This window comes from Haliotis rufescens, unplaced genomic scaffold, assembly GCF_023055435.1.
Source record: "Haliotis rufescens isolate VD_foot unplaced genomic scaffold, xgHalRufe1.0.p SCAF_52, whole genome shotgun sequence".
NCBI lineage: Eukaryota > Metazoa > Mollusca > Gastropoda > Lepetellida > Haliotidae > Haliotis > Haliotis rufescens.
Window position 1 is genome coordinate 587,636 of NW_025964246.1, and position 27,278 is coordinate 614,913.

At 42.0% G+C, this 27,278-nt stretch overlaps 1 protein-coding gene across 1 annotated transcript in view; it reads left to right on the forward strand.

Moving 5' to 3' along the window:
• The first annotated feature begins 596 nt into the window (after positions 1 to 596).
• LOC124144038 (cyclic nucleotide-gated cation channel alpha-3-like) overlaps positions 597 to 27,278 on the forward strand; it is a 160,191-nt gene continuing 133,509 nt past the window's right edge. Inside the window, exon 1 of the mRNA XM_046513256.2 lies at positions 597 to 2,853. Coding sequence (XP_046369212.1) covers positions 1,500 to 2,853 — 1,354 coding nt within the window. The 5' untranslated portion in view covers positions 597 to 1,499. The remainder of the gene's footprint in view (positions 2,854 to 27,278) is intronic.

The following is a 27,278-nucleotide window of genomic DNA, read 5'->3' on the forward strand; positions in this document are numbered from 1 at the left end:
TAACCCCAGTGGTAGCTTGCGTGTATACATTGAAAATCTGAAAGCAATTATTGGAAATTGAAATGTTGACGACCCTAGCAGAGTCGTATTGGTTCAGCTGGCTGGTCAGCAGAGGACTGACAATGCCCACTAATAAGCCCTCGGTCACCGGTCACCCTCGCGCGCTCTGCACGTGGCGCGTGAGACATCCAGCATTGGTCTGGAGGATCGATACGAAGTCAGCGACTCAACAGATAAAACGTTTTCCCGCTGGGTACTGTCAGTGATAGTAAACGGTGACCACTGTGAATCTAAAGCAGTCCTTGAAGAAGACTACAGATGAGATCTGAGTGAAGCACACCCTACGCATCTGGTGTCGTCTGCTGCTTCAGTAAGCTTCCAATACCACGTGGTGAACCGCGAGAACCCCCCTCCCCCCTTGTTGCCATCCCCCTGGCGTTGTCTCTACATTCTGTCAAAGTCGATACTAACATATATCATCCTTCTGACCGCTGATTTGAGCTCGCGCGTGACGTCATAACGCTCTGCCCGCCTTTTTCCCGCGTGTTCTGAGCTCTGGCTAAACTGCTCACTCAAACCATTGAAATCAATTTCTAATTGGCTTGGACTGAGAAAGTCATTACCTTGCGTCGTTTGTACCAGATCTCTGTTACAGTTTCGTTTCAACATTCTAGCAGATCTTTTTTTTATATATTCTTGGTTCGTAAATCGCCACTTTTCATATCTGATAGGGACATGGCATTAAGCCCATGAATATGCACTAGCTTTGAATCGGTAGCTGGGCAAGTGGTTCCATCTATATTTAACGTGTTTTGCATTCAATACAACAGCCGGGGATGGCCCCTTGTGATAAAGACGGGCTACAGCAAGAGATAGTTCCCCACTATGATTGTATTTCGGAATATGGAATTACGTGTGTCAGTGGCGTCGTGTCTGAGGAGCCCGTAGTGGCAACTGCTGTGACGAGGAACTAGCCCTGTGTACACACAGCTCAACAGATGCCCTGCCGCAGCAGCCGTGTATATGTCCATATGTCGCAGTGTCTGCCGGCCGGCAGGTAGCACGGAGAGCCGATGGTTCGACATGACATTGTGTCTCATAGCGAGATGCCTAACGATGTGAGGTGGACCCCGGTCGTTCTGTTGTAGTGGACTGTGCGGTGACGAGCGTGTTGTCACTACAGGAGCATGTGAAGTCACTCGCCCTGCATGCGAGTCTGTGTATACATGTTGTAGTGATATTTCGATGTGACGTAGGACTGTTTTACACACTCGACACACGTGGTGTGCAATTCCATCGATCTGACTCAACTGTCATCTGTCGTCTGCTCGTGTGAGGTGTTGATGCAAAAGTGGAATACTTTATGGACGCGTGTCATTGACGGTGTGATATTACAGTGTGTTGGATATATTCTTTAAAAGCTGTAATCTGGATGTGCCCTTTTAACGGAGTACATGTGAGTTTAACATTCGATTCAGCCGTATGGAGGCGCTAAAACAATGTCGGGTGCATTGGCGCGGAGAAAGACTAGCGACACTGGTTTGGCGGTCAGATACACGCCGTGCGCCAATTCAGAATTGGATGGGGACGAAATTGAGGAAATCGCCATCGTGAGCAAAGATGCAAAAGAGTCACTGGAAGATGAGGTTGAGGTGGAGGCAGACGTCGAATGTGGCGAGCAGACGACAACAGCCAACGGTCCTCGATCGCTCCCTGGGTTGGAGATCTTCTCATCACCGAGTGATCGCACCAAGTTGATTGGTGAAAGATTAAGTTCCAGCGATAAAATTAGCCTCTCCTCGCCCATCTATTCAAATAAGGTTGTGGAACAGAAATCGAAGTCAACGTCGAAACAAAGTCTGTTGGATATTGTTAGCGGCAAACTGGATCTTGTCAAAACACGGAAGCGCTATTCCCTTGCCCAGTCCTCGCTCATGAAAAAGCCGAGACCGAGCGAGGCCAATATTGTGACATCGCGAGGCATTCGGAAACAGCGAAAGAAGGAAATCGAGGACAAATTCGGCAAAAAGAGCGTCAGAGGTGAACGATTCGAAACCGCGACATCGGTCAGCTCGGACAGGGATGGATGTAACTGGACATTCGTGTTTGACCCCTCCGGAAGGCTTTGTTATTGGTGGTCATCTGTGGTCAGTATGGCGTTCTTATACAACTTTTGGGTCATTATTTACAGATTTGCATTTCAGGAGATTAACGCAGATAACCTGTCCGTGTGGTTCACCCTGGACTACACCGCCGACTTCCTCTACGTCCTTGACATCGCCTTCCACTTCCGGACGGGTTATCTGGAAGACGGTGTGCTACAGACAGACCCGACCAAGCTTAGACTCCATTACATGAACACGACCACTTTCTACATAGATTGTTTGTGTTTACTACCGTTAGATTTTTTGTATCTTTCCATCGGTTTCTGCTCAATCCTTCGCTGTTTTCGCCTGGTCAAAGTTTATCGTTTTTGGACGTTCCAAGACCGAACGGAACGTCACACAAACTACCCCAACGTGATCCGAACCGGTACTCTGCTGCACTATCTCTTGGCGTTGTTTCACTGGAATGCGTGTCTCTACTTTGTGGTAGCGACGAGGATGGAGAAGTCTCAGGACACGTGGAGGTTCCCCAAGGATAGCACGAACACCGTCCTTCAGTACCTCCACGCGTTGTACTGGAGCACCTTGACCCTCACCACCATTGGGGACCCTCCCTCACCCGTTACCATGGGAGAGTACTTGTTTACTATTTTTGAAATGGTGTTTGCGCTGTTGCTGTTTGCAACGGTGCTGGGACACATTGCCAATATAGTGACAAATGTGAGTGCGGCCAGAAAAGAGTTTCAAGGTAGGTGATATTTACATCTTTAAGTCTTTTCAGGAATATTTTTGAGTTTTCAGTGAAGACATTTTACTTCAGGATACATTTCAACGTCCTGATATCCTGAACGTCTTATTACACGATTTGGTTTTCCTGAGGAAAACATATATCATTTTTCATTGCATCTTACATATATTTCAGATTTTTCAAATTTAAAATGTTGCCATTGAATATCGCCCTATATTAACGGCATATATCTTTATAACATATATTATAATATGTTATTTATAACCCAAGGTTCGTTCAACCCCAACCCCCAAAACCCCAAACCCCAACCTCCGTGCAAGCTGTCCCAAATGAACGGTGCATTGTCCGCCCACGTGCATGAATAACATACAGATGTTCTGGTGAGTTTCTATAGCATATATCGATCAGTTGTACAGTCGATGTACGCAACATTCCCAGGGACGCCCCAGAACCTTTGCCTCAATGTCGACATGTCATGCTGTTGATCCTAGTATTATAGTGACGAACTTGTAATTTGTATATTGGGATATTTCTTGCTGTTCTGACATCGAAATGTGTGCTTGTGTACTGTGACTTGAATGAGGCTGAACTTTATAGTTTCATTACAATAATGGATAATATTTGTTTGACAATGTCACATGAATGAGGCTGAACTTTATAGTGCCCGTTCCATTGCAGTAGTGGGTAATATTTGTTTGACAATGTCACATGAATGAGGCTGAACTTTATAGTGCCCGTTCTATTGCAGTAGTGGGTAATATTTGTTTGACACTCACACTTGAATGAAGCTGAACTTTAAAGTTCCATTGCAATAGTGGGTAATATTTGTTTGACAATGTCACTTGAATGAGGCTGAACTTTATAGTGCCCGTTCTATTGCAGTAGTGGGTAATATTTGTTTGACACTCACACTTGAATGAAGCTGAACTTTAAAGTTCCATTGCAGTAGTGGGTAATATTTGTTTGACAATGTCACTTGAATGAGGCTGAACTTTATAGTGCCCGTTCCATTGCAATAGCGGGTAATAATTGTTTGACACCGTCACATGAATGAGGCTGAACTTTATAGTGCCCGTTCTATTGCAGTAGTGGGTAATATTTGTTTGACACTCACACTTGAATGAAGCTGAACTTTAAAGTTCCATTGCAGTAGTGGGAAATATTTGTTTGACAATGTCACTTGAATGAGGCTGAACTTTATAGTGCCCGTTCCATTGCAATAGCGGGTAATATTTGTTTGATAATGTCTCTTGAATGAAGCTGAACTTTAAAGTTCCATTGCAGTAGTGGGTAATATTTGTTTGATAATGTCACTTGAATGAAGCTGAACTTTTAAGTTCCATTGCAGTAGTGGGTAATATTTGTTTGACAATGTCACATGAATGAGGCTGAACTTTATAGTGCCCGTTCCATTGCAATAGCGGGTAATATTTGTTTGACACCGTCACATGAATGAGGCTGAACTTTATAGTGCCCGTTCCATTGCAGTAGTGGGTAATATTTGTTTGACACTCACACTTGAATGAAGCTGAACTTTAAAGTTCCATTGCAGTAGTGGGTAATATTTGTTTGATAATGTCTCTTGAATGAGGCTGAACTTTAAAGTTCCATTGCAATAGTGGGTAATATTTGTTTGACACCGTTACTTGAATGAAGCTGAACTTTAAAGTTCCATTGCAATAGTGGGTAATATCTGTTTGACAACATATAGCACCACACCATCCAAATCTAGATTCTAGCAATATCCTTATCTAAAGTTTATTAGTATTTATAGTTAATTGCCGCTGTCTACGAAACAATTTGAAATTGTGAATGACAAGTTGGTTGTGAAACTATATAAAGCATATGCCTTACGCTGTACACTCATAATTAATTAAGGGAGGTTAACATCCACTACAATGCCCCAGATGTGTGTAACATTTGATGTAGATTGGACTTGGGCACGTCCATTAAAAAGATCATTAACGGGAGATAAGTCTTGAAATGGGTTAATGGTTAACACCCACTAAAACACAATATGTGACCACCATTGATGCATTGCTATCGCCAATGGTTTTACAATCAACGCTGTTTGGCATAGTTTTACATCCGTTTATATCATTGACCTATTATTTTGCTGGTTATCCAAGTAATATTTATTGAATATGAGGTAACATTCTTTCCAAACCAAGAAATATTGATCAAACATCACTTTATTTGGTAGTAATGATATGTACACCGAGGCTATTGGAATGAGTACATTTCAAGGTCAGTGTGACCTTTGTGACGTTTTCGCTTTAAAAGCAAATACATTTTCCCGTAATTCCAATACAGCAGGAAAAAACGCGTTCAATAAATAACGATTTCAATCAATGTCACATATGTGTAATTAAACTCTTTGGAATACTATTTATGCTTTGGTATCGTTTCGTCAGATCAAGTTAACTAAACGTCACGCTCAATGGATCGTGGACGTTGGACAACGTAAGCGTAACGTTACTCCGACGACGTCAATCAGCGCCATCTGTGGGCTCCGTAGTTCATATTTCTACATTATTAAAGGAAATACGTTTGTTCAATAGCGAAATGAAATTACCTACTCAAGCAGAACGTCATAGGGCTAGCTGCAATCATCAGCAGCATATGGCCCGAGTCGGACTATGCCCAGAGTAGTGCATTATAGAGGATATTGTAATTGGCTGTACCAATAACTAGCACTCATAACCCTATTGATCCTCCAACACATTCACCTTCCAGCGCACCTCAAGGTCATAGAGAGTTAAGCTGCCGCTGATAACAGCGGTAAAAGATAGAAAGATCGCCCCCGGTCATACAACAGGTTAATCTCCTACAGTAACCACACCATGTTAACATGCAGCAAATTGTGTCAAATTACTGATTTGAACACTTGTAACAGATGTGGTTAGGCATTGCGAGAAGATATAGCACGCTGCTTTGCACGCTTTCATCAGCAGAAATACACAATAACATATATACAATAGACAATAAATTGTGTCCCTGTTGACGAAATGTTTTCACAACATGTCAATATTGACGGATTGGTGTGGTTATTGTCGGGATAAAACGTTTACATCTGCATCCGTACTTATTGCGATGGTCATTCACACTCATTGTGTATATATTATTTACATGTCAACAGTTAATACTGAAATATGATATGGTGTGGGTGGATATTGATATTTGTTAATTGATAATTAGGTCGGTAATTATGACACTGCGGTGAACCCAAACTTCATCAACCACACGCGAATGATATTTTCTATTTCCACGTTATCTTGATGAATTCATAATGTATTGCACGCTGGTGTATTCTATTAATAGAGGATATTGTATACGTGTTCATGCCATACTATGTTTACGACACGAGTGTCTTAAATCCGGTATTTCCCGAGCTCTAGATCGGGAAATACCGGAATTTAGACACTCCTGTCGTAAACATAATATGACATGAACACGAATATGATGTTCTATTTATTACCGAAGAAAATGTCTACATACATAGAATATTTTTAGTGTTTACCTATGAGGACAGCAAGTCGCCACAGCGGCAAAACCACAATTTGTCGAATGACGTCAACAATCTTCAGCTATGACGTCGTTTCTAGTGTGACGTCCTGCCGACCTCACGTCACACTAAGATTCGAATGACGTCAACAATGTCTTCAGGATGACGGAAACAATACACTGTAGTCTCGTGACGTGATATGACCCAAGGGCACGTACGATTTTTTATAAACCCCGATATGTTTGCCCTCATAGGTAATAACATCGTGTATTGTGACATCTAGGTGTATGATGTCACAGTGTGTATTGTTACATCTAGGTGTATGATGTCACATTGTGTATTGTTACATCTAGGTGTATGATGTCACATTGTGTATTGTTACATCTAGGTGTATGATGTCACAGTGTGTATTGTTACATCTAGGTGTATGATGTCACATTGTGTATTGTTACATCTAGGTGTACGATGTCACAGTGTGTATTGTTACATCTAGGTGTATGATGTCACATTGTGTATTGTTACATCTAGGTGTATGATGTCACATTGTGTATTGTTACATCTAGGTGTATGATGTCACATTGTGTATTGTTACATCTAGGTGTACGATGTCACAGTGTGTATTGTTACATCTAGGTGTATGATGTCACATTGTGTATTGTTACATCTAGGTGTATGATGTCACAGTGGGTATTGTTACATCTAGGTTATGATGTCACAGTGTGTATTGTTACATCTAGGTGTATGATGTCACATCGTGTATTGTTACATCTAGGTGTATGATGTCACATTGTTTATTGTTACATCAAGGTGTATGATGTCACATTGTGTATTGTTACATCTAGGTGTATGATGTCACATCGTGCATTGTTACATCTAGGTGTATGATGTCACATTGTTTATTGTGACATCTAGGTGTATGATGTCACATCGTGTATTGTTACATCTAGGTGTATGATGTCACAGTGTGTATTGTTACATCTAGGTGTATGATGTCACAGTGTGTATTGTTACATCTAGGTGTATGATGTCACATTGTGTATTGTTACATCTAGGTGTACGATGTCACAGTGTGTATTGTTACATCTAGGTGTATGATGTCACAGTGTGTATTGTTACATCTAGGTGTATGATGTCACATTGTGTATTGTTACATCTAGGTGTACGATGTCACATTGTTTATTGTAACATCAAGGTGTATGATGTCACATTGTGTATTGTTACATCTAGGTGTATGATGTCACAGTGTGTATTGTGACATCTAGGTTATGATGTCACAGTGTGTATTGTTACATCTAGGTGTATGATGTCACATCGTGTATTGTTACATCTAGGTGTATGATGTCACATTGTTTATTATGACATCTAGGTGCATGATGTCACTTTGTGTATTGTTACATCTAGGTGTATGATGTCACATTGTGTATTGTTACATCTAGGTGTACGATGTCACATTGTTTATTGTAACATCAAGGTGTATGATGTCACATTGTGTATTGTTACATCTAGGTGTATGATGTCACAGTGTGTATTGTTACATCTAGGTGTATGATGTCACAGTGTGTATTGTTACATCTAGGTGTATGATGTCACATTGTGTATTGTTACATCTAGGTGTACGATGTCACAGTGTGTATTGTTACATCTAGGTGTATGATGTCACAGTGTGTATTGTTACATCTAGGTGTATGATGTCACAGTGTGTATTGTTACATCTAGGTGTATGATGTCACAGTGTGTATTGTTACATCTAGGTGTATGATGTCACAGTGTGTATTGTTACATCTAGGTGTATGATGTCACATTGTGTATTGTTACATCTAGGTGTACGATGTCACATTGTTTATTGTTACATCAAGGTGTATGATGTCACATTGTGTATTGTTACATCTAGGTGTATGATGTCACAGTGTGTATTGTTACATCTAGGTTATGATGTCACAGTGTGTATTGTTACATCTAGGTGTATGATGTCACATTGTTTATTATGACATCTAGGTGTATGATGTCACATTGTGTATTGTTACATCTAGGTGTATGATGTCACAGTGTGTATTGTTACATCTAGGTGTATGATGTCACATTGTGTATTGTTACATCTAGGTGTATGATGTCACATTGTTTATTATGACATCTCGGTGTATGATGTCACATTGTGTATTGTTACATCTAGGTGTATGTCACATTGTTTATTATGACATCTAGGTGTATGATGTCACAGTGTGTATTGTTACATCTAGATTATGATGTCACAGTGTGTATTGTTACATATAGGTGTATGATGTCACAGTGTGTATTGTTACATCTAAGTGTATGATGTCACATTGTTTATTGTTACATCTAGGTGTATGATGTCACAGTGTGTATTGTTACATCTAGGTGTATGATGTCACAGTGTGTATTGTTACATCTAGGTGTATGATGTCACAGTGCGTATTGTTACATCTAGGTGTATGATGTCACATTGTGTATTGTTACATCTAGGTGTATGATGTCACAGTGTGTATTGTTACATCTAGGTGTATGATGTCACAGTGTGTATTGTTACATCTAGGTGTATGATGTCACAGTGTGTATTGTTACATCTAGATGTATGATGTCACAGTGTGTATTGTTACATCTAGGTGTATGATGTCACAGTGTGTATTGTTACATCTAGGTGTATGATGTCACATTGTGTATTGTTACATCTAGGTGTATGATGTCACAGTGTGTATTGTTACATCTAGGTGTATGATGTCACATTGTGTATTGTTACATCTAGGTGTATGATGTCACAGTGTGTATTGTTACATCTAGGTGTATTATGTCACAGTGTGTATTGTTACATCTAGGTTATGATGTCACATTGTGTATTATTACATCTAGGTGTATGATGTCACATTGTTTATTGTTACATCTAGGTGTATGATGTCACATTGTGTATTGTTACATCTAGGTGTATGATGTCACAGTGTGTATTGTTACATCTAGGTGTATGATGTCACAGTGTGTATTGTTACATCTAGGTGTATTATGTCACAGTGTGTATTGTTACATCTAGGTTATGATGTCACATTGTGTATTATTACATCTAGGTTATGATGTCACATTGTGTATTGTTACACCCAGGTGTATTCTATGCCATCGTGCATTATTACAAGTAGATGCATGATGTGACATCGTGTATTATTACATCTTGGTGTATTCTATAACACTGTGTAATACACCAATGTATAATTATACACTGTGTATTATTACATCTCCATATATGCTATTTCATTGTGTATAGTTCATCTATTATGCTATTACATAAGTGTTACATCGAAATGTGTACTAATACACCGTGTATATTGCATAAAGCGTATACGTTTACATTGTGTATCGTTACATCTATGTGCGTATCATTACACCTAAGTGCCAACAGTTTTAGTGATTGTTGGCTGATATCAAACCGTGTATATACTAGTTTTATTACATTAGCCTCACATCTTACTATGGCGAAGTGTTTCTCGAGTGTAGTCTTACAGTAAGCTACTTATTGACCATATATACATACCGGTATAGATTAGCCCCAGAATACGAGCATCATGCAGATGAACAGTTGTCGCGGCGATGTCCATCGACAACAGCGTGTAGAGCATACACATAACACGACATAACCAGGCTATTGATAGCAACGAAATCCGCGAGGTTGCATAACAAGCGGGATAACACGGCATTCTTAACTCTGTCATTGTCGCCACACAGAAGCACCGTCTGCTGGGCAATAAGAGAAATATGCAACACCATGCCTCACTTGTGTCTGTGGCATGGAATATTAGCGATGTGCTGTAGTGTTTTCTTTGCATTGAATATTGTCGCCGTGCACGTTTTGTCGCTGAATTCTGTTGAATATTAGCCACACACTTGATTACATGGTTCACGAATATTTTGGCTAACAATAACTATCACCTTGGGTAGATCGATATTTAAATGGAAATAAATTTGCGCTGACGTTTTTTTGTTTATTTGACTATAAGTGAGTGAGTATGGTTTTACGCCGCTTTTAACACTATTTAAGTAATATCACAGCGGGGGACACCAGAAATGGGCTACAAACATTGTACCCATGTGGGAATCGAACTCGGGTCTTCGGCGTGACGAGTGAACGCTTTAACCACTAGGCTACCCTACTGCTCCTTTATTTAAAAGAATACCAAATACTCTGTTAATATAGATAGTTATGAGTTGACGTTGTATTTACGTTTTCCCCCGAAATATTTTTTTTTTTTCGGGTAAATGTGAATATATTTAAACTTTTATTTTTATAGGGGGCGCGAGTGGCCCAGTCGTCAAAGCGCCGCAATTCACTGTGCAGAGTTGCGTTCCTTGGGCACGCCAGAAACTTTGATTGTGGGTTCGAATCCAGTTCGCCCCGATTATGTTTCTAGGTTTGTCAGCACTATACCCGTGGGTTTCACCGAAGTGGTGAACGTCTGAGACCTACATCACTTCGGGCTTTCCTCCCACATTGAGCTGACACGCCGTGATATAACTGGAATACTGTTAAAAGCGGCGTTAAACCCACATCACTCACTCACTCTTATTTTTATAGTTTCCCTACCGGCTGAATATGTAAACGAAAAAGTACAAAGATGTGGCCTTATGCAATCAGCTGGCCGTTGTCTTTGTCACCACAATGCGCGACATACTGAAGGTGTAATACAGTGTTATGCAACATCCAATTTTGATCAGATCTGTGGGGATTATTGTCGGGGTATGCCGTCCCAGGGGCTTTGTAGCTCTGTAAAAGTAGAATCACGTGATTCCGTGACACTGATTGTGGTGTGGTGTTCTGGTTTGTTTTAGGCTCTGGGGACGTTGCCGGACGTGTAATTGCATTGAATTACATTGAATTACATTGAATTGCTGAATCAGTGCGTCCTCATAATCTGACAGTCATACTACAATGAACCATTACAATGGTTTTGAATTACAGTAGCTTACATATCATCATCATGGCATTTGTCTTCGGAAATCGATCTGCAAGATCGCTCCGATATGTCTGCTGTCTGAACCGCGCTTTTGCACTTCAGACATAGACGAAACTTAATACACTTCTTAATTCATGAACACTGTTTTAAAGGATCTCATGGCTGCTTTTTATCTCTTGATCGATGACGTTAGTTCAAGAAAAGTCGAAGGTGACGATCAAATATGGACTGGACATGTGATCATTTTGAGGCGACTTGGATCAACTACAGTAAGATCTGCACAGGGAATTCCGGCGACTTTTACCACCATGCCATCATATTGCGTTTCTGCTATAATTAAAATCTACCATTATTCAATAGATGTTTAGTGATACCACAAGCAGCTAAAGAAGTAAATACAACAAAGAGGGGTTGGGGATCTTGTTCGACAGTTTAGGTCCTGAGAGTTTCTTGGGCTTCGGTCCCGCCCCACACCGAAGCACATGTAATACATATTGCACACGTGGTGTCTCCATGGGCATGTGACTTTGTTTCAAATATGCCTCTTTCCACCCAGCAGTGAATGGGTACCCGGTAGGATGAGATCACTATTTACCTTCTAGCGCCTTATATGTTGCTTGGGTGGATGATCCCCAGGAAGCTGAGAATGAACTTCGAGTGCACACTGATCCGCTCACCAGGTAAAAATAAGTATGTACCATGCGCATTTACTTGAGTGGAATTTGGATGTTATATGACCTGGCTCAACCAAGCCACTAATAATTCCAAACTAACCAACAAATAACCGCCTCCGCAAGGACCGCCTCCGTGGTCTAGTGGTAGAGCGTTCGCCCGGAGAGCGGAAGGTTCGGCGTTCGATTCCCGGCCGCGTCATATCATAAGACGTTAAAAGATGGTACTTGTTGTTACTCTGTCTATATGTCCTAAAACAAGGACTGGTCGGCTCGGATTGAGGTATTCATGTTAAACTGCGAAATGGTATCTCAGTCGGCTAGCACTATAAATCGGCATCAGTCCGGACTAGTACAAGCAGCCACACACACACACACACACACACACACACATGAATGCTCGTCGCTATATAAGAGCAGTAATCTTTAACGCGATGTTAAACCCGATTTCACCTCACCCCACCTCATCGAGCAGTTTTAATAATATTTGCACTACACAAGAAGAGCCCCTTTAAATCCATATGATGTAAATTATACATAATGTTCTGCGTGAAACACTGTATCTGCTACGAAGCATATTGCTAGAATACATATCGATGCTTAAGGGAAAGTTTAGACATCAATATTAACTAGAAATGATCTCGTTTAACTGATAACCCAGACTACATAACGGAGGTACAAGACCGTTTAATACAAATTCGTTTCCCAAATCGATTCACAAAGGGCCATATGGTTGGTTGAGTAATATTTCCGTAACTGTATTTGCAAAAGGACACCATATTTTTTTTCGGTGTCGTAAGCGCTCAAGTCATGAAATATTTCTCAGAAAGCGTTATGAGACAGGTTAGCCATTGCATGCGGTTACGTATGGAAATCGTTTCTCGTTACAAGCTAAGGAAGATAGGCTGTGTATCATACAAGGGAACTGGGGCCACATAATTCATCGCGTTGTGGGGGGGCATTTATCTAAATTGAGGCTTATTCCCCGAGGCGAACCTATCTCGCAAATATATGTCAGTCTTCTTGCAGAAAAAGTCGACGTTGATGTCGCCAGTCCGTCCAAAATTGCTCTCAGCCACCGGAGCCATCTTTCAACATGTCTCCCTACTTTCGTAATTGTCATGTACACGTCTTCATCGCGATAGCCGCAGTTTCGCACCTGGGTCACTTCCGGTAGTGAATGCTTGTTTTGCGTCACAGGGCAATTATTGCAACAACTGTGGCTATCTGTGCTCGGTATCTGTCGCTCGCCTTCGAGTTGACGTGGCCACACAGAGATGACTCGCCTGCTGGTGTCGCCTACAATCGCCTGCGTTAGTAACGCCAGAACAATACCAAATACGCGTATATTGCATCTGACGGCAGCAGAAAGATTCTCTGTTAGTCTGGAGTGCAAATTACCAACGATTTCGTTGCTATGGTTACTGTACGTTTAGTCAAGATTGTGAGTTTCTGTGAAGAATGTTTTTTCGAAAGGTTAAAGTCAAACTCATAGGGATGGCTTAAATGGTGGAATTATTTTGTTCTATTGTTTTAAAGCCCTCAAAGATCTAGGTTGAAATTGGTCTTCAGCAACCCATGCTTGTCGTAAGAGTCGACTAACAGGGTTGGGTGGTCAAGCTCGCAGCCTTGATTGATGGAAGTCGTATCCTATATGCCAAGTTCGATACGCTCATGATGTCAATCAGTGGATTGTCTGGTCCAAACTTATTATTATTCACAGACTGCCGTCATACAGTTTGGATATTGCTGAGTACAGCGTTAAATAACAAACAATCAATGAAAACCTGTTTTAAAATGACCTCAACTACTAAAGGGTTGACCTGCGAAACGGTAGCTCAGGCCACGGGCGCCAGTGTTGCAGCTTTATCACCGCAGCCTGTCTTTCCCTGAGTCTTGGCAAGTCAAACTGATGATCGATAACATGAGCAACGACCCACGACGATGGGGTCACGACAAACATGGTTGAAGGCTGGCGTGGGGCGGGTCTGCAACTCGCAATGTCCAGGGCGTTGTTTGTTGATGGTGGTCCAAACGATTACGTCACAGCTTGGCTAAACTGGCGGTGATGAGGACGGGAGAGATGTTCTCGGTCCGCTGACCAACACATCAGCGTCTGGCCACAGACCGCGTCAGTCTTCAATGGGTTGATCATTTACAACTGATACGATAAGTTGTCGATACGGAAGGATTATAATGCAATTACAGTCACATAATTTGCTGTACATTTCCATAAAGCCGATGCACAGCTGGGTTGTTAGATCGCCTTGACATCTCATGACGTCACCTAATTGCGGAAGCTTGTCATTTAATTGAGTTATGCCACCGTTACGACTCCTGAGAGATATTTAAACCGGGTTCAATAGGTGAAGCTCGTGCCAAGAGAATTCCTAGTCTGTAGAAGACTGCTGTTGTGTACCACACTGTATCCGGTGCTCAGCGATCCCGCTGCACCCGGTGGTCAACGATCAACGATCCCACTGTATCCGGTGGTCAACGATCAACGATACCACTGCACCCGGGGATCAACGATCAACGATCCCGCTGCACCCGGTGGTCAACGATCAACGATCCCACTGTATCCGGTGCTCAGCGATCCCGCTGCACCCGGTGATCAACGATCCCACTGCACCCGGTGATCAACGATCCCACTGTACCCGGTGATCAACGATCCCACTGCACCCGGTGATCAACGATCCCACTGCTACGGTGATCAACGATCCCACTGTACCCGGTGTTCAACGATCCCACTGTACCCGGTGATCAACGATCCCACTGTACCCGGTGACCAACTATCCCGCTGCAATCGGTGCGCAACGATCCCGCATCACACGGTACTCAACGATCCCGCTGCACACGGTGATCAACGACTCCGCTGCACCCGGTGCTCAACGATCAACGATCCCGCTGCACCCGGTGCTCAACGATCCCGCTGCACACGGTGATCAACGACTCCGCTGCACCCGGTGCTCAACGATCCCGCTGCACACGGTGATCAACGACTCCGCTGCACCCGGTGCTCGACGATCAACGATCCCGCTGCACCCGGTGCTCAACGATCCCGCTGCACCCGGTGATCAACGACTCCGCTGCACCCGGTGCTCAACGATCAACGATCCCGCTGCACCCGGTGCTCAACGATCCCGCTGCACCCGGTGCCCAACAATTCCACTGTACCCGGTGCTCGACGATTAACAACCCTGTGCACACGGTGATCAACGACCCCGCTGCACCCGGTGCTCAACGATCAACGGTCCCGCTGCACTCGGTGATCAACGATCCCGCTCTGGACTTATTTCACTGCTATTTGGCTATCCTGTTTCTCTCCAAAATGGCCCAGTCGTGGAGTTTAAGAGGGTTAATGCACCAGAATCGTGTCCATCTGAACTTTCACATATTCGCGCATTGAGACACAATGCGATGTTGTCGGTTAATTTGCAGGCAACATGCAACACTGTGCGGGGGGGATGTTGGTGCATCCAACAGAACAACCAACTCCTAGCTGTAGTCGTGTTTTTACGCCGGCTCACCGCACCACTGCTAATCGTACTGGTTATTTCCGCAGATACCCCAGTGCATAGTAATATGTCTAATGTTCTCGTAATGGGGAAATGGCTTCTCTTCAATCGATGTGTAAACACCGGCGATAGATCCACCTTTTCTCTGTAGTTACATAAGGATTTGAAACAGCATAAACATGCACGTTAAATCTGACGTTTAATCCCTTAATGATATACCCCTGTGAAATTAATACAGATTTCAGTAAAGCAGCATTTGTCACTGTTCATTCGGCAATTATCTGTCTTTTTATCCGCTGAATGCTCGATTGCTCGCCTGCGGTTCCTGTCAAATGAATATTGCATTTACACAAGTAATTCATTGGGATCTGATTTATTATGAATCGCTTCGTATCTATTACTATTAGAATAATTGTTTTCAAAAAGTAAACTTGTTTTTTTTGGATAGGATGTTTATTGTTATCAAACATGAGCCTTTGTTGGTTGGGGGAGACCGTAGAAATATCCCCTTTCCCGTTATACAGTCGCTGCAGCTATTCGGTGGATATGAAGTATTATTCAATGTTTGTTTAGCTTCTTATTGTTTTACTGGTTGATATAATTGTTTTATTCCATTTCTGCATGTCTTAAATGCATCAACTTTCTACGTGTTTCGATTCACTGTGCGGACTTACCCCCCGTAGTTGCACCAGGATCCGCTGAGCAGGGTTGGAATCCTAATTATTATTATGATCCAAATTAAATGTGGTTGTTGGTAAATAACTAAGACCTGCATTACACACACCCCGCCCCCAAAAAAACAAACGAACAAAAAACAAACAACAAAAACCCAAATACACACAAAACACAAACAAATAATATAAAAAATACTCCAAACAAAACCGAAAACAAACAAAACGAAATTGAAATTATGTTCACAGCTCAATCATTCACTCACTCGACGTCGAACAGCCTTGGATATATGACGTGATATATATTAACTTAGTTATTTAGCTAAATATTGCTGATACGCTAGAAACTCGCTTGTTCCTCTCATCCACGGTGTCTTATTTGATTTATGATGCTTGTGTTAGCCGACTAGAATAATGATGGGGTTTGTGCCGGTGAATATTCAAACAAACCTACAAAACATCATTTGATTCACAAAGTATTTTCATGGCCAGCGCTTTCTTGACATCGTTGAATCTCCGATGGACTTTCGGATGCACTTGATTGCGGTATAGTAAACATTCTGCCCGGGACTATAACGACATTTGTAGACACTTCCGCTCTGAAGTGAGCCCATCGGCAGCGGCAGCGTAATTAGTAAGTGTTTGATCAATGGTCCAAGAACAAGACCAACAGTGTAGGAGTTCGATTATTGGCTAGATGGCACGACAGCGCCATCTAGGTGTAGTCCCAGCGCCACCTTGAGGGGTACTTTCGTCAGTGACAATTTTAAGAAAATACGCCCACCCTGAAATTGATTTTTCAGCTGTGGTTGGTTTAACGTTGTTTGCCGTTTGAATTTGGGCTTTGTACAATCATTTAATTTAATGCGAAATTCTTTATAAGGACTTCCATGTGTACTGCTATTGTCGGTATGGTGGGGTAGCCTCGTGGTTAAAGTGTTCGCTCGTCACGCCGAAGGCCCGGGTTCGATTCCCCACATGGGTACAATGTGTGAAGCCCATTTCTGGTGTCCCCCGCCGTGATATTGCTGGAATATTGTTTTCTTTCTCTCTTTCTTTGTTGTTTAACGCCGCACTCAGCAATATTCCAGCTATATGACGGCGGTCTGTAAATAATCGAGTCTGAACCAGACAATCTAGTGATTGACATCATGAGCATCGATCCACGCAATTGGGATACGATGCTAATCAACCAAATCACCGAGCCTGACCACCCGATTCCGTTAGTGGCCTCTTACGACAAGCATAGACGTCTTTTACGGCAAGCATGGGTTGCTGAAGACCAATTCTACCCCTGATCTTCACGGGTCTGGAATATTGTCAAAAGCGGCGTAAAACCATACTCACTCACCCCAGGGCGACAGTAACATGGCCTCTCTGTAACAATTACATTATTTTAATCACATTCACATCTCTAATACATTCAATCGATTGATGATCAATCTTCATTATCATAGATTCCATGATGGATTATTTCATTCCATCGACTAAGAAGGATCAGCTAATCCCTTACGTTAACTGTGTACAGTAAAGTGCAGAAGAATTTCTCCTGTCGAAATGAATTAGAAGAAAATCCATATTACTATCTGCACTACCAGACTGACGTAACGGTTAAAACTGATAAACTGCTCATGTTATAGGTTAATGGGAGCCAGCTAGGTTGACACAGGCAGTGTGGAGGCAAATAGTCATTGACACATGTAGTGGCGCCCCCTTACGGCGCGTGCGAACCACCAGGTGCAGGTAACGATTACAAGTAAATCCAAGTCAGCATTTGTTTGGCCGTTGAAAGATGCTTTCAGTCGAACTCATATCACTGCAATGGTTGTCAATAGTGTACCACATAGCACACTGTCTATGACGATAGTCGTATACAACACAACAATACCATCCCTGCTCCAGTCTGTGTCTCAAGGAGCAAGCCTACTGTGGAAGATCCTCCTTCTCAAGGTCCTGTAAATAGTTGCATTGATCCTTGTTAAGATATTCTTTTGGTTTGTGTGGCGTTTTTGTTGTGAGTTGTGCTATCTGTCACTCGATGGTAATTCGATTGGAGCTGAGCGAGATTCGTCTTGTCGCCGACAAAAGCAAATTATTTCCCAGAAACATATTTCAGAGCGTCAGTATAAGAAAGTGTAAATCGGTTCTTCTAGAGAAATAATTGCGATTTGTTAAAGGTCAAATAAGGCAAAAACAGCAGCTTAAATGTGAATTATGCAGTGGTGGTTATGGTGTTGATTAATCAAAGAACGGTTCGGTTGTTAATACGAAGAACTACACAGCTATGTTCATGACGAACTGCATGGCGAACTGCTCTACGAACAGTAATACGAAATACACTACTAACTGTGGAAATAAGTACACTACTAAGTACACTACAAACCACACTACAAAGTATAGTACAATGTACACTACAAACCACACAACTTAATATAGTATTAAGTACACTACAAACCACACTACAAAGTATAGTACAATGTACACTACAAACCACACAACTTAATATAGTATTAAGTACACTACAAACCACACTACAAAGTATAGTACAATGTACACTACAAACCACACAACTTAATATAGTATTAAGTACACTACAAACCACACAACCAAGTATAGTATTAGTACACTACAAACCACACTACAAAGTATAGTATTAAGTACACTACAAACCATTCTACAAAGTATAGTACTAAGTAAATTACAAACTACAATGCTAAGTACATTACGAACTATACTACTAAGAACCCTACGAACTGCACTACTAAGAACACTACGAACTACACCACTAAGAGCTGCACTACTGAGAACACTACGAACTACACTACTCAGAACACTACGAACTGTACCACTAAGAACACTACTAACTACACTTCTAAGAACACTGCGAACTGCACTACTACAAACTGCACTACTGAGAACACTACGAACTACACCACTCAGAACACTACGAACTGTACCACTAAGAACACTACGAACTACACTACTCAGAACACTGCGAACTATATCACTAAGAACACTACTAACTACACTTCTAAGAACACTGCGAACTACACTACGAACTACACTACTACAAACTGCATTACTAAGAACACTACAAACTGCACTACGAAGAACAATACGAACTACACCACTAAGAACACTACAAACTGCACTACTAAGAACACTACGAAATACACTTCTAAGAACACTACGAACTACACTACTAAGAACACTATAAAGTACACTACTAAGAACACTACAAACTGCACTACGAAGAACAATACGAACTACACTACTAAGAACACTATAAACTACACTAAGAACACTACAAACTGCACTACTAAGAACACTACGAACTACACCACTAAGAACACTACGAACTACACTTCTAAGAACACTATAAACTACACTACTAAGAACACTACTAACTGCACTACTAAGAACACTACAAACTGCACTACGAAGAACAATACGAACTACACTACTAAGAACACTACTAACTACACTACTAAGAACACTATAAACTACACTACTAAGAACACTACAAACTGCACTACTAAGAACACTACGAACTACACTACTAAGAACACTACGAACTACACTACTAAGAACACTACGAACTACACTTCTAAGAACAGTACAAACTGCACTTCTAAGAACACTACAAACTACACCACTAAGAACACTACTAACTACACTACTAAGAACACTACGCAACTTCAGCAATAAACTGGTTGTACTCTTGGTTTCCGCAGCAAGCGTAGTACTTTTACTTGCTTGAGTAGATAGGAGCCCAGTCAAATTTGGCGGACGTGACTATTTTGACAGGTTTTTAACGCAATTGTGTCTCCCTAGGCACCCTGTTTTAGACACAAATTTGACAACGGCGCTGTCCAGCCTATAATAAAATAATATCAATTTGTCTACCTGACCATTTGTTCAAACAGAAGTTAAACTTGACCGTTGAAGATCCGTGTTACAATTGGCCTTGTTTGTCCATGCCTAAACAAAGAAGACACAGTTCATGGATAACAACTTCTTTAATTTCGGTATAGACCCTTATACCGTTGTCGGGCAAGACTGTGTTATGAGAATGGTCCATGCTTGTCGTAAGAGGCGACTAACGGGATCGGGTGGTCAGGCTCGCTGACTTGGTTGATGCATGTCATCGTATCCACATTGCGTGAATCGATGCTCATGATGTCATTCACTGGATTGTCCGGTCCAGACTCGATTATTTACAGGCCGACGTCATATAGCTGAAATATTGCAGAGTGCGGCGTTAAACAACAAACAAACATCCGTTCTACGTACTCTTCATATTCTGTTGTTGGTACTCACGTCAGCGGTGTACTTAGTAGTGTGGTAGTAGTGTACTTGGTAGTGTGGTTGTAGTGTACCTAGTAGGGTGGTTGTAGTGTACTTAATAGTGTGGTTGTAGTGTACTTGGTAGTGTGGTTGTAGTGTACCTAGTAGTGTGGTTGTAGTGTACCTAGTAGTGTGGTTGTAGTGTACTTGGTAGTGTGGGTGGCGGTCGGGTAGCCTTGTGGTTAAAGCGTTCGCTCGTCACACCGAAGACCCGGGTTCGATTCCCGACATGGGTACAATGTGTGAAGCCCTTTTCTGGTGTCCCCTGCCCAGATATTGCTTGAATATTGCTAAAAGCGGCGTAAAACCATACTCACTCACTAGTAGTGTGGTTGTAGTGTACTTAGTAGTGTGGTTGTAGTGTACTTAGTAGTGTGGTTGTAGTGTATCTAGTAGTGTGGTTTGTAGTGTACTTAGTAGTGTGGTTGTAGTGTACCTACTAGTGTACTTAATAGTGAAGTTGTAGTGTTCTTAGTCTTGTGGTTGTAGTGTACCTAGTAGTGTGGTTGTAGTGTACTTAGTAGTGTGGTTGTAGTGTACTTGGTCGTGTGGTTGTAGTGTACTTAGTCGTGTGGTTGTAGTGTACTTAGTAGTGAAATTGTAGTGTACTTAGTAGTGTGGTTGTAGTGTACTTAGTAGTGTGGTCGAGTGTACTTAGTAGTGTGGTTGTAGTGTACTTAGTAGTGTGGTTGTAGTGTACTTAGTAGTGTTGCTGTAGTGTACTTAGTAGTGTGGTTGTAGTGTACTTAATAGTGTGGTTGTAGTGTATCTAGTAGTGTGGTTGTAGTGTACTTAGTAGTCTGATTTGTAGTGTACATGTACTTTGAAGTGTGGTTGTAGTGTACTTAGTAGTGTGGTTGTAGTGTACTTAGTAGTGTGATTTGTAGTGTACATGTACTTGGAAGTGTGGTTGTAGTGTACTTAGTAGTGTGGTTGTAGTTTACTTAGTAGTGTGGTTGTAGTGTACTTAGTAGTGTGATTTGTAATGTACATGTACTTGGAAGTGTGGTTGAAGTGTACTTAGTAGTGTGGTTGTAGTGTACTTAGCACTGTGTTCATTCAAGTGTAGCATGCTATACGAGTCCGTCCATTGTTTTATCGCCCTCGTTTTCCACACCATGTATACATTATGTAAGTCCCTGTGCGCCAATGAAGCCGGGGAGTAAGATCGTTAAGCATTGTTCGTAAAGCTCATACGTGTTCCCTATAATTACATTTATTGATGCAACAGAACTCGCTTCAACAGATGAACCTAATGGCGAGGGGTTGCCGGCAGTGCTACGGCCGTGTGTTAATTGTTAATGCGATCTCCCGTTTGGCCAACTATTAAGTGTTGACATCCCGCTGTAGACAAAACGGAAATACTTGCGGGGATGGGGTGACAGTAGGGGACTGAAGCCAGAAGGGCGCTCCCAGTTCAATACGTGGGTGTAATCTCCGTCAGTGTTTGATTGCTCTTTTAATGCAACAATCAACATTGAAATACTGCTTCTAACAGCTGCACTGAAGCGCTCCGGTATTAATTGTTGTTTTTCCATAATGATGAATATAACATATATTTGGACTTGTGTGAATTTAGTGTAAAGTTTACTAAATTAGTTCATTTTACTGTCCAATCAGACACTAACGGGATCGGTTGGTCAGGCTCGCTAACTTGGTTCATGCATGTCGTATTCCAACTGCGTGGATCGGTGTTCATGTCAATCACTGGATTGTCTGGTCCAGACTCGAATATATACAGACCGCCGTCATATAGCTGGAATATTGCTGAGTGCGGCGTTAAACAACAAACAAACAAACACTAACATGTTGGTTGACTTTACTAACCAGTTTGTCATGTTTTACTCATTACACTGACCCGTGAAGATCCAGGGTAGAATAGGTCTTCAGAAGCCCATGATTGCAATAAAATGCGACTATGCTTGTCGTAAGAGGCGAGTAACGGGATCGGGTTGTCAGGCTCACTGACTTGGTTGGTGCATGTCACCGTATCTCAGTTGCGAGGGTCTGACTGGTATGACGTCACTCGGAGAATACTTTTTGTGCATAATGGACGTTGGATCTGTTCAACTGTATGCACTCTCAGATTCCGTTAGTGTCTGGTGCATCTATTTGAAACTCTCAACTGCCAGGACATGGCAATTACAAAGATAATTCACGCAGCACAAATAGTCCGTCATTATTCGCAGCTCTTTTCACTTGTTTGAGCGGAGACGAACTTTGAGTGAGTGAAAGGGAGAGCGCCTCAAAATCTTTGAGATGCTAAAAGAATCTTGATTGGAACACGGAGGCTCACGAGACTAATACCAGTGCTTGAGATAGCGAAAGGTGGATTTTGAACGTGGTCTGTGGGAGGACCAACACATGAGTGTCTGACACAACCCGAAGCCGTTTCATTGTGTTTGAGTTAAATTAAACCAGGTGTCATAATACCGTACAACTGCTAATAAAAGTATGTGTTATTTTCTTCAATTTGTTTAGTCATTTGTGACCCTGGGTGCCGTCCTTGACTGTTCAATTCACCCATTCTTGCATGTAGTCTTGTGTATGACGCTGTGGGGGGGGGGGGGGGGGGGGGTGGTCGCGTAAAACTCGAGCACCGGGTGTCCATGTGACTAGCGAACGCTTTATCCGCATGGCCAGTCAGGCGACTATGCTTGTCGTAAGAGGCGACTAACGGGATCGGGTGGACAGGCTCGCTGACTTGGTTGATGCATGTCATCGTATCCCACTTGCGTGGATCGATGCTCTTGATGTCAATCACTGGATTGTCTGCTCCAGACTCGATTATTTACAGACCGCCGTCATATAGATGGAATATTGCTGAGTGTGGCGTTAAACAACAAACAAACAAACAAACAAACAAACAACATGGCCAGACTATCTCCCATCAGCCTCCCGTATCGGCCGCGGCGTTCTTCATTACTTTGCACGCCACAGCCCCAGCTGTTGAAAGTTATGTATTATCAATATCCGTACCATCTGCACGTGCTTTATATAACAGTAACAATAATTTACCTTAAGAGATTTTATTTCAATTTTGAATGTATATTATTAGAAAGACCTGTCTGAGCAATTTCTATCAAATGTTTCATATCTATTGATGCTAGAAAGACATTATGTTGTCGTAAGCACACGGTGTGTCCTATAAAGTCATATTCACAGGGGCATGAAACTGATTATGGCGACATAATAATCCCCACCAGTCAGTCAGCTGATATCTTTGTGTGAAAGATTCACGATCAATTATTCATAAGCAATGAAATGATATAGCCATAATAACTGAGGATAAAATGAAAATAAGATATTGATTTACCACGTACCTATGCAGTAGAATCTAATGCATTCACTGCCGGAAGCCCAGTTGACGCATCGTGTACAATGAGTGATTTCTTTAGTTGTTTGTTTCTGCAGCTAGACAGTGAAATTAACCGTTTAGACAAAGGACCAGATTTGGAAGGAGCTTGTTGGTAAATTTTAATTTAGTATTCGGTCATGGAAATGTGTTTGCATATCGCCTGAGCGTTGTTCATCTGTCTTGCAATTGTACAGAAAACCTTCTTCTGTTTGGAAGTGCTTTCGGTTGATGTTCTTATTGTCAGGGTGGTCGGGTAGCCTTGTGGTTAAAGCGTTCGTTCGTCACGTTGAACACCCGGGTTCGATTCCCGACATGGGTACAATGTGTAAAGCCGATTTCTGGTGTCCCCCGTCGTGATATTGCTGGAATATTGGTAAAAGCGGCGTAAAAGCATACTCACTCACTCTTTTTGTCAAATGACGTCGGGTAATGTTTCTTACATGTATAGAGGGTCAGTGGCCACTTTATGTGTGTGAAAACAGTTTTGTTTTGTTTGTTTGTTTATCGTTTAACGCCGCACTCCAATATACAAGCTGTATGGCCGCGGTCTGTAAATAATTGAGTCTGGACCAGATAATCCAGTGATTGAAATCATTAGCATCGATCTACGCAATTGGGATACGATGACATTAATTCAAAAACAGCAACACCGCACTCAGCAATTATCAAGTTATATGACGGCGGTCTGTGGATAATCCAGTCTAGTTCAGACAATCCAATGATTGATATTATGAGCAATGATCAACGACGAGCCTGACCACCCGATCCGGTTAGTCCCATTTTCCTGCCAATATAGGTTGCTAGAGACTAATGCTAAACCTGCATCCCACCTGTTCCTCATTCAATCGCTATCACGACTAGCAATGGTGTGCTGGGGTCTCATTCTGCCCCTTGACCTCACGGGGATGAAACTATATATTAGACATATCAATTAATATTGAGATACAGACGACCCCCACTGACTTGTGAATTAATTAAGTAAGGATAAGAATTTATGGATGAACAACTTCTTTATTACAATTAAGAGCGACGTTTCAGTGTCGGTTCTAACACCGTTATCAAGCAGGTGATATACAGAGTGTGGTTGACAAGTATATATACAAGTAGGAGGCAATGTTTATGCAGTAGAGTAGATATTGTTATGCTGGAGTAGAGAAACCTGTTGTGTACACAAGGGTAGTGATGACAATCGTCGGTGAAGTCAGTGACATAAACAAAGGATGAAGCCAGTAATCAGTAATATAAACAATGGGATTGTGGCTGATTGGGGTCTTTGATGAGTTGATGGTGGATGTGAATTAATATTGAAATACAGACGACCCGCCACCCCCACCATAACCCCCTCCAACACCCCCCCCCCCCCCCCCCCACACACACACACACACACACACACAAACTACTCACACACCCCACCCCCATTCACACAACCAAACGTTTCAAGTTAGTTTACGAATTGTACTTTTATCGTTAATATGTTAAGTGTTATGTGATAACGGTTCTGTACAGTTGGATGGCTTTGAGATGGCGCTTTTAATCATTGCTGAAAGCGAAAGTGAAGTGCTTACGTGCAGAATTGCTTCATATGCCACCAACACATGTGCAGAGTGACGCCTAGCTGCTGTGTAATCAGATAGCTAGCGTTCCAACTGTCTATCCACTCTGGTTAACCTCATAATGTGCATTATTAATGCACATATATAGCAGGTGCGATATGCACATAGTGAAGTGGTATTATACACCAATGCAAAGGAATTCATTATTTTTTTAATTAATTAAGATATAAAAATTATTAAGTCAATTAAATATATAGGAACGATTTTCTGTCGTCATGCAACGAACGTTATATACTTAATAGTAGGCGCGTCCTGTATAATCAAGGTATTGTAAATCTTGTAATTAATGCCCCTCCAAATTAATACGCTTGCTGACCCCCAGCCAAAAATGCGACTCAATACCAACACTGACCCCCCCCCCCCCCCCCCCCCCCCCCCCCACCACCAATCCCCAGTGGAATTATACATATCTTTACCTTAATCCAACCTTACCTCAATCCAATCAAACAGTAAATAGCGCCGCTACAAATAAACAAACAGCGTTTTCCTAAAAACAACGCAAATTTTATATGTCGATTCTGTTGACTGGTATTGAGGAAGATCAAAGGCAATAAGATATTGAACCAACAACAGTTCACTGATTGGTATGCGAGGAAGGTGTCAACAATCCTGAAGGCTTGTAGATCTTAGGAGGGTGATGAAGCCTACCGGTGCGCGTTGGATGATGACTGCCTTTGACGAAGTGTTGCGTGGCTGGCGTCTGTCTGGGCTGCTGGAGTGGTCAATGATGCCTTGTTTGACACGAGTGGGTAGAACTCTTGACCCCAGCAGTGATAACTCACCGGATGCCTATTGTGTAATTCCTATTCTTTGAATGACATTGTTATGCACTTGTTACAACAGCTGCTCAATAAACCGTGTTTGTTTATATATTCAAGTTGGTATTTCCGCTATCCAAAGTGTGCAGTTAGGCCGTCATATTGTTGACAGTCATTTCCGAGTCATAAATGCGATATTTTATTAATGCGAACACGGACCACTTGCGTTGTTCGCATTTAATTTACGCTCGCGTTAATTTTACGAATTTCAAGATATCCTATAGATTCTGGCGTTCGCTTATTTCTTTGGCGTTAAGGGGTAAAGGGGGTTAAACTTGGTAACTGGTGGAAGAGGCTCCCGAAACCCTACGTGATAGAATATGCACAGAAGAACATCAGAAGGTCGGAATAGCATGACGTTGTATGACAGGTTAAAAAATGTAAAATCTAGATTATCTACATATTCGTGCGCACCTTTAGTGCCATAATAGATCCTACTTGTGAGGTGCACTGCTATATACACAGTTGTGTCAGTGTGACACGAGCGTGTGTTATATCACTCACCGGTGACTCTGGGATACGGATGGCCCAGTCATCTGAGGCGCCGCCATTCGGTGCGCAGAGTTGCGTCCCTTGAGCACGTCAGAAAGCTATGATTGTGGGTAAGAATCCCGGTTCGCCCCGATTATGTTTCTGGGTTTGTCAGCACCATACCCGTGCTCGTGGGTTTCATGAAACGCTTGAGATCTGTATCTCTTCAGGTTTTCATCCCTGTGAGTTCGTAAAATAATGACGGGTGAACTTACAGATTTAGTAAGTGTTCATCTTCATGGTTTCTCTTTACTGCACAACTTACTCATTTTTTTTTAAAACACGCTATAAAAAAGCGAAACAAAACCCTTTCCATGAACATAAGAAATCTCTACTTGCAGGCGAGTACATGTACGAACCCGATTATATAATATTCACGTGTTTATGAATGACTATCAAATAGTGATGATACTGGTGTTCGCCAAAAGGAGAGCGTATCCT